Below are 9454 nucleotides of genomic sequence, written 5' to 3'. Positions count from 1 at the left end.
GGGCCGTGAGGGGCTGTGTGGGGGCCGTGAGGGGCTGTGTGGGGGCCATCCACTTTATATACAACAGAAATAATGTGCTATTTACTATACTAAATTAAAACCCAAACCTCTTGATATGCACTTGTACATGCCATGGCTAAACAGATTCCAGGTTCCCGCCTGGTTCCAGCAGAATACCTGAATATCTGGTTCATGGCCAGTGTTCTGTTCAGGTTTCACTGAAATTTGAACAAACCTCATTCACCTTTAGCTGTTTTACATAATCACTCTAGGAAATAATACATAGACTAGTATGTTTAGAAAATGTTGTAGTTGTTCAGTGAAAAAAAGTACAATTAGTAGGTCACTTCTTGCTTGCCCACACATTTGTACACATCTCTGAACTGTTGTTCCAGAAGACTGATGTTATCACATCCTATATTTCTCTTTGGCATTCTCTTTCAGAATACAGATATGCTAAAGAAAAAAAAAAGTACAGCTTTAGTCAATCTTTACTTTCAAAGGAAATTCAAGAAAGATTTTCAGTCACATTACTAGAATTGTAAGGAAAACACCCCGGAGCCATTATTGTCGCAAGTTTCCTACTTGTGGTAAAGTTGTGATGTTAATATTCTTTCCAATCTCACCTGTAACATATAAATTTATATATTTTGTAGAAGTCAAATTTGTTCAATTCTTTTATCCTCCTTCAGGCTGCTGTGCAATAGCACAAATTGTTTATGTCTTTAACAGAACTGCTTTGTCTCAGTAATCAGACTTTCAAGTGAAAAACTTTTCCACTTAACTAGATTTAAGAAAGTACTTTTGAAAACAAAAGCAGGAAAAAAAGATCAGTTCTTTTTATCAGTTAATGCTCACTCAGTGCAGCCCAAGGAGTCTGTAATGGAACAAAGGAAGAAATATCTTGATGAACACATTACACAGTGTAGGGAAAACCTTCACTTACAGTCCACACACAGTCGTCTTAAACTGGCTAGAAAAGAGTAACATAGGATTGCACTAAGAGAGGCAATCAAATGAATGTCAAATTACAAGTTATTTCCTTTTCAGATGTGGTCAGTAGACTGTGTGCTGCTCACCATCCTGGGGGATTTAAAATGTGGTACACCACAGCTGGGCCACGGGACTTTACATTGAATTACCAGCTTGGCACCTTAAAAATTATTTGCGCTTTTAACAGAAGTTTCTAGTCAGATTTGAAGGTTTTATGGTTGTTGAGAAGCTCTAAGTGGATATTCTTGCTGGTTACCTATGGTAGCTTTCATACCTAACAGCGGAGGCACATGTATATACTTACATTTAGATCTCTGAAGTATTCGTTATAGTCAAGGGCATATCCAACCACAAATTTATCTGGAATTTCAAAGCCTATATCTGTAAGAAAGTACAATTCTTTTTATACTTGGGTGGTGTAAATAGTTTTTAAGTACACAGTTTGTATTCAACTCATGCTTGAGCTAAGCACAATTGCTGACAAATGTCATGCTTTCGGGGTACTGAGCACAATTCCCTAAGAATCAGCTGTAAACTGGTAACAGAGGTTATAGAATATAAACCATTCCCATCAGTTAGTAATACAGTTAAAGTGCTAACAGAATGCATTTTATGAACAAAATAATTGTTTAAAACCTAGTTATGAAGTAGTCCTGAAAGAGGAGACAAGGAGTGAGATTTTACTTGTGTGAAAGTAGATGCACTGTGACTCAATAGGACTTTTCAGTTTGAAAAAAAGGCAAGTTAAATACAGAGTCAAAACAATTGCCCTCTGGGGTCAAAGTCAAACGATACACAGCTAAGGTTGGATTCTGTTTCTGGTATCTAAATAGTTAAATTTATATTTAATTATTTTATTTATTGATTTTAAAATTAATTTATTTATCAAATAGCTAATCCTGTGCTCAGGCCAGCCAGGGGGATACAATGAAGGTGGTCATGAGGTCTCAGGGTGAAGTAACTGTTCATCAGTTCACTAGGTTTCATGTATTTTCCACCTGTTTCTCTTGGCCTTCCTGAAATTTATATGCCAGTTGTCAGACAGACCACATGAAGTGAAATTATGAGACTGTATTTTGGGTAACCAGAAGAACACAATACTTACAGTCTGGCCTGTAACCTGGGCTTTGACATGTCCTTTTAACAAGCAGGCTGTAAGGCAGAGCAGAGAAGGTAGAAGCTGTAGACTTCACTTCTCCCACCCCTCCCCTTACGCTTCTATGATCATGCAGTTAAATTAAAACAGGGAGATTACTGTAATAGAAAAAGGTACTTTTCAGCTTTATAATGGAGGGAGAAGGAAAGGTTCTGATCTAGGTTTGTTCTGGAGGTCCAAATGGCTCTGTGGTTTTAAATTCAGGTCTTTTCAGTTCCATATCCCAGATCGTTATCCTTCCATGTATCAGTGCCTCAGCAAACTAGAATAGCACACAGAGGGAAGCACATTCAAGTGGAAGGTACAGATTTTAGTGGGGAGAGAGGGAGAAGGGAACAAGCTGTGCAATGTCACTCCACAAAGTCATATCCATTCTTGGTTTTCCTGTGCCCTTTGGAAGAAACTGAGAACCTCCAGGACAGTCACTAGAAGGAGAATAACCAGCACATAAAACAAGAAGTATGGTGATCACTTCATAGACACAGGAACATTCCCCAAAAATTCATTTCAGAGATCTACTAAAAACTGATGTATAATGCTACTTAAAGTAATCTTGCAAGATTCTGGAAACTTGTATTACTGACAATTTTAAGATGTTGTCATTCATGTATTGAGGCAACTGATGTGCTTATAGAAAACGGATGGAAGAGAATAATTTACTTCAAACAGAAGAAAGTAAGCAAGAGGGAATCCATCAGATTTTATGGACTACAGAGAAAGAGCCAGAAAACCTTTTTAAAAATTTTAACAATGAAGGTGGTAGTGCATGGGTAAGTTTCCCAGTTTAATAAACACCTAGTTTTTCAGCAGCTGGATAAGGATTGCATCCTGCATTTACTTCTTCTCCCCCCAAACTTCAAACCAAACCAACACCCACCAGCATGTATTGCCTATTCACCCAAATGATTTTGCTGTATCAATACAATAACAATAAATACAGTGGCCATGTTATTGTACCTTACAACTTTAACCATCCTTGGTTTCTTGTCTTTTATTTTTGAAAGTAGTGCTTTCATTGTTCTACCCGTCTCAATAATGTCCTGAAAGAGATTAAAGAAATAAACTGTCCTTTGAATCTGAAAGGAAAACCAGACTGTCAGTGGATTAATTTAGAGCATAAAACCCTGGCAGCCCAGTGACATTGTTTTATATGCAATATGTACTAAATTGCAGAAAGGGGAGAAAAACATCCATGTCATTCCCCACCCCCTCCAACCTTTACTTACCTCTACTACTAACACGTTCTGGGAGAGATCACGTAGGGAGAGAAAAGAGAGAAAAGAAAATATTTACATGGTCACATTCAGTAAATTATATGTCCAGGAAAAGCACACTACAAACTTTAGTTATTAGGAAGTTGCAATTGATTTTCAAAGGAGCTTGTTGCTTAACTACTGACATTACTTTAGTACTTTCTGAAGAGTCTTTCTGTAAGTATTTATGGAAACTTAAAACACGGTGAGTCAAGTTGTATCTGTTATTCTATGTATGGCACTAGTATTCTAGAGCCATCCTGATGAGTCAGCTTGGTATTGTTCATTTTTAGGGGCTGTGGGATAAACTGTGGATCCACTGAGATCAGTGGGAATTACTCACTATTTCAAAGTCCAGCATTTTAAATCAGTGTCAAGTGGCTGTAAGTATGCAGTACCAAAATCTTAATAAAGATGGACTTCCTGAAAGACAAACAAGAACAGTTCTTTCCCTTTAAAAGGTGAAGATGCTAGTTCATACCTTCCCATTTAGTGTAGACAGTTCCTCGCCAACAAAACTGATTTTTCCTGTAGGTGAATCATTCTAGAAATAGAAAGAAGAGAGGGAAGTCACATAAAACATGCTGAACACTGTTATCCTGTATGTATGTATGAATGGTGTGCTGCTCTTGCTTTTTGCAAGAGGAGGATGTTGGATCCCTGCCCTGGCTTTGTCATGTTGATTCATTCTGCTGTATGTTTGTTGAAGTGAATGTATAACATCCATCTGTTCATTGGGGCAGATCAGTAAATCAGTTCCTTTTCAGTGTGTAATCAGTTGAATTGCTTTGAACAGGATATATGCATAAACTCAATTTTTGTGGAGTTTTCATGTAAACTACCAGCATTTAGAATGTCAATCTATGCAGAGAGTCAATTTTCCAAAGAAAAGAAAATTCCTTACACAGTAGCTTTTTATTCTAACAAAATCCACAGTAATAGGCACAGATTTGTCACCATTTTGATTTAGTGCTTTTATATGGTCCAGCAAATCAGCAAAGAATTTATAGCCTCCTTTAAGGACACAGAGTGCAACAATGTGATGACTTCCCATGTCTTGCATGATATCTCTAGCCAAGCATTCTGTCCTGGGAGATAAAAAAAAAAGAAAACACACTCTGTAAAGTGTTTTGTATATCATACTTGTTTGTCCATATATTAAGCAGTGTCCAAGTTAAAATTCTGATCTTACTGTTAGGTTTTTATAACTAGCAAGTTGTGACCACAGAAAGAAATAGGAAAGTCATGTATTGCAATGCATAAGATGATGCCTAATCCACTTGACATATTGTTGGTTTCATCCTTAAATCTAAACATTACAGGAGAGACAGGTTTGGAGATATTTGAGGTACTATGGAAACTTAACTGGTGTTGTAGAGGAATCTTTTCCATAACCCCCTCCTGTATTAAACTCTAGAACAGAAGTGTTAGAGCTGAGCTGCAGTTTTCATGTTTCTCATGGGCTGCACAGGGAAATTATCATTGACTTCACTTTGCTCTTTCCTCTCATACCTGTCCAGGATGAGTCCATGAGGAATGAAGACTCTTTCTAAATCTTCTTCATAATGCTTAGGAATGCAAAATAGATTTTTGTTGTAGCCACTTTGTTCATCTCTTATCTGCAAGTGAAAGGTAAATAGCTCTGAGTAGCAACAGAGTCATATAGGAAAAAGCTTTCCAGTCTGATAATGTAAAGAAAGAATTCCCCCCACCCAATAATGTGTCAAAATATAAATATTTCTGAGAAGTTTTGATCTTTCTGATAGAACAATTCACAGTCTGATAACTTAGGAGCTAGTGTGCTTGTCTGAGTCGTGACTGGATAGACAACTACTTTGCTCCAGTCATTGTAAGAGAAATTCTCGGCCATCATCAACCCATTAAAAAACCCCAACCAAAACAATAACAACCCCCCTTGTATTCCATTTCCCCAGTAGCTTGATCGTGTGGTAGACAAGCAAAAATTAAAATTTAAGGCAAGTAGATTGGGATTATAGGCCAGCAGGTTACTTTGGGGTGATGCACTACCTCGACTATCATTTTCCATTGTGTAAAAGAGGAAATTCTGCCTCCTAAGAGTGAATTCACAGCTAAACATTTGACATACCAACCACCAGAGGACAGGGGAGATGACTCACCCCAAAGGAGAAGGTTTGAGATGGCAGTGGGAAAAGGAGAAGCTGCAGAGGGTGCCCATAGGTGGGAAGCAGAGACCTGCTGAGCTGCAGCTCAGCTCATGGTGCTGGTTACCCTGTGAGCAGAGCTCCTCAGCATGGCTGGGACAGGCCATGGCTGCTTCCCACCCATCAGGGCTTTAACTCTTTTGACAACAAGATTTAGAATTACAGTTCTTTATTCAACATGCTCATTCCACCAGGCTGTTGCACCCAGAGGTGTCCTCCTAGAGGCTACACATTCTCCACTTTGGGCTTCTTTTCTGGCCCCAAACAGATCTGTCTTTGGATTCAAGACCTTAGTGGATGCTTTGTTCATTTATAACATGGTGGTACAAAAGCAGGCAAGAAAAAAGTGTATAACTGAGGTAGAAGGAATTGTGAAAACGAGGGCTAATATGTATGAGAAATAAGTCCAGAAAAAATCAAATTAGTGAGATTTTGTCACATCTAATGTTGCCTTGCTATTGTTAAAAATACAGAACTGACTGAAAGAAACATTCAAAGCTGGCTCAGAGTTTCACTAGTGCAGAATAGGTTATGTACACACCAATCACATTCCACAGAACTCAGTACAGTGCTTTGCTAATAGCACAGAGCTGTGGACTAGGCAGTGATAGCATAAAGTATTGATAACAAGTTAACACCTGCAAACTCTTTAGAGAGATGAATTGTTTTTAATTCTCCTTTTTTTTGGCATAGCAGAGATGAGTACTTAGGAAGAAAAGAAAAATGGACTGTAGGGAACAGTAGGAGGTTATTACTTGCAAAACTCACAGCAGCCAAAAATGAGATAAGCAATTACTGCCATTTATTTTAAGTTGGCCATGAATGGCTTACTGGGTTTAAAGATAAAGCTTGAGACAGGTGTTAAAGATTTCAGAGAACAGATTATTGTATTACAAGGCAATGCATAAAGAATCTCACCCTGGCTGGACTAACTGTATTCTGCAAATACTCAGAACTGATAGGCCCTAATGGTCCAAGATACACACACAGAATAACCTCACAGCTGAGCCCTGATTGAATGGCAGCAGTACTATTTTGCCTGGTTTAACCACTATTTTCTTCGTGGCTAAAGTCAGCAAAGTGAAAGCTTAGGTGAAGGACTGTTTTTAAATTAGGTTTATTCGTGCCTTATTGATCTTGGGAGAGGCTCTGGCAGTGACATTGGTATGACTGTGGGTCAGCCTAGACAAGGACATGCACAGCAGCTTCAGTGCAGTGCAGAGCTGCTCGTTGTTTGAGTGTTGGATTAGCCCAGCTGGACAGCTTGAAAAGGGGTAATTTCTGCCTGTGTGAGGTTGCCAGTGGTGAATACACAGGCAGGGTATGGGGTTCTGCCAACAAGAGTCAATGACAATAGGAATTCATTAGAAGCATCGGTACAATAACAGTGTTTATTTGAGATGATAGGAACGCCTAAGCATGATTTTCATTTGGAGTTCCAAAAAAGCACCTTTAAGGGTAGTCACTGACATGATGAACAGTTTAAAAGGTTCTGTTTGTTTTATTGTTGGATTTTGTTTTGTTCTAATTTTTTTCCAATATCCCCATCTCTCTTGCATTCTGCATAACTGCAGCTAAAATGCAGTGACAGTGCTCCCTGTGATTGGAGCAGTTTCTTCTGCCCAGTCATGACACTGACTGCAGTGTTTAATGGACTTCAGCTTTACCATTTGCTTTTGCATTTATAAACTGGGCTTTCATTTGTTTAACAGCAAGTTAAAGGTCAGCCTCCTTGACAGTAAGTTCAGCTTCCTGCTGCACTTGATGAGAGGCATCACAACTGGCTCAGCTCAAGTGATAGAGGGGCTTTGTCCATGTTAATGTACCTATGGAATAAAGCTGATCTTAAGGCTTACAGGTGTGCACAGTCATTACTGTTTAGAGCTCCTCCAGCAGTGCACCTTTGTACCTTTTATTTGGTTAACAACTGCGCTTCTTGAGGGTATTTTGTGCAAACAATATCTGTTACATTAATACTTTGTTTGCTGCTGTGTGTGAAGGCTTTTTTAAGGTCTGATGGAAGGTTCAAGAACAGAACCTTAAGGATTGCATCAATTTGAGCACCACATCACCATAGCAACCTGCTGCATACACCCAACAGGCTCATAAAACCATTTGTATGGTGGCACATGCTAAATAATACAGCAGCAGCCCATAATAATAAAGCAGTTGGCTAAACTATCATACAAAGTAATTAAATTTTTAAATCATGAGTTTATAACTTGAGAAATTAGTTGTTTAACTTAGTTTCAGTGTCATCTGTTGTTCAATTACTGTAGGTTTCTGAGTTTAAGGGGGAAAAACCCAACAAAATGAACTACAGCAATTTTGTAAAGAGATTTTATAAGTGAGAACTGAGGCCTTTCATGAGTTACTATTTCTAATGTTCTACTATTTTTGCTGAAGCTGACCTCCCTCCCCCCACCCAAAGCTCCCTTCAAGCAAAACAGCAAACATGAGGGTATTATTCTTTCTTACCTGCAGTCCATGAGCCATAACCTCACTTTGAATGCTGCTCTTGTGGAATGAGTTGGCGTTCTTACTGAGGTTTGGCTTGCTCTGTTTTCATCTTGCAGTCAGATCAAGACCTGCTTCTAAAAGGTCAGATTTGCCATCTTTCCTGCAGGAAGCATTACTTCCTTCTATTAACGCACTGACATCACAATCCCAGCTTCTTACCTAATCTGATTAACCAGAAATAAAATAGGCTTGAGCCCTGCTGAAACCAATTGGAGTAAAGGTATGGGGAACGAGGGAGATGCAAAATGAAGCTCATGAATCAAATGAGTGGGAAGGACTAGGTAGAGCAGTCAATTTTTAATTGAAAATACACATCAGATATCTGGCTGTAGGAGGTGGTAATTTAGTGGTGTATGTGTAGAAGGTAAGTTTGTATACCAGTTTCTTACACAGTATTTGAACATCCATTGCCGTGACAAAGTCCATATCTTTTTAAAAGTATTGTCCTAACTGGCTGTCAGAAAATGTCAGTCAGAGATAAAGCAGAATAAACAAAGCGATAATTTTAAAAAGGACTTGAAGCAGAGCTCTGCAGCTGTTGAGACTCAGTGAACCCTGCCTGACATTCTTCCAGATCATCCTTTCAGAAAACAAGAGGGTGATAGTTCCAGTAATATGCTTCACATCATTTAAAATCAAATGGCACTGACCTTCACTGTAATCTGATTAGTTTGCCAAACTGTACTATTATCTGGGATTAACGTGAAAGTCTTAAATTTCTAAAAATTAATCCTACTAACAAAATGAGCTAAAGCCAGCTTGCATATAACATATTATAGAATGTTCTTACCAGATTGGGTACATTTTATTAATTCAATGATTTTAGCGTTGTCCTGGGGAGAGGGCACAGTAATTAATGAAAGTATACTTCTCTCGTTTCTTTGTAGTCTTACAGTTGCTCTTCAGATTGTGGCTGGTAATACTTGAGATAATGTCATTGTAGTGGATTAATGGGCATATCCACAACTTCCAGTGATACCTCAAATAGTACTATTTGGGAACTATTATTACCTTGAGGGTACCTGACCCCTATTTGATGTAGTTGGCCGTACCTTCCTTCTATGAATTCCTTGTCATCTTTCCTACCTTACATACGTGAGCTCCATACTCTGAGAAAAGCCTTGCTTTTCTAATTCTTAGTGTCAGGCAGCCCCTTCTAGCTGACATATAGATGTTGCAATTCTCGTGTAGTTTTCCACATTTAAACAGAATTTAGCCTGATTTTGCTAAAATCAACAATGTGGCTGAGACTACTTGTTTGAAGCTTCTTTCTAATTAAGGCACTGATTATCGGCACTATTCTCTGTTTACCATTTCCAGCAGTCTAACTGAGCACAGTCACTGAAATT

At 38.5% G+C, this 9454-nt stretch overlaps 1 protein-coding gene across 2 annotated transcripts; it reads right to left on the bottom strand.

Annotated features, from left to right (window-relative positions):
• Positions 1–25: 25 nt before the first annotated feature.
• LOC113956808 (hypoxanthine-guanine phosphoribosyltransferase-like) lies at positions 26–8188 on the bottom strand. Of its 2 annotated transcripts, none has more exons than XM_027663731.1 (9): positions 8064–8188; positions 4915–5021; positions 4307–4490; positions 3884–3946; positions 3376–3393; positions 3107–3189; positions 2099–2145; positions 1298–1374; positions 26–456 (listed from the first exon to the last, which is right to left on the bottom strand). In XM_027663731.1, exons 1-9 carry the CDS (start codon positions 8079–8081, stop codon positions 409–411), a joined length of 645 nt encoding a protein of 214 aa, XP_027519532.1. In that variant the 5' UTR covers positions 8082–8188; the 3' UTR covers positions 26–408. The 2 variants fall into 2 exon arrangements, with proteins under 2 accessions (XP_027519532.1, XP_027519534.1); XM_027663733.1 differs by lacking the exon at positions 26–456 and adding an exon at positions 471–626.
• Between the last annotated feature and the right edge of the window lie 1266 nt (positions 8189–9454).

Source organism: Corapipo altera, unplaced genomic scaffold, assembly GCF_003945725.1.
Source record: "Corapipo altera isolate COAL_440 unplaced genomic scaffold, ASM394572v1 140b, whole genome shotgun sequence".
Taxonomy (NCBI): domain Eukaryota; kingdom Metazoa; phylum Chordata; class Aves; order Passeriformes; family Pipridae; genus Corapipo; species Corapipo altera.
Note: the sequence above shows the minus strand (reverse complement) of the source record. Positions and strands in the feature narration are given on the sequence as shown.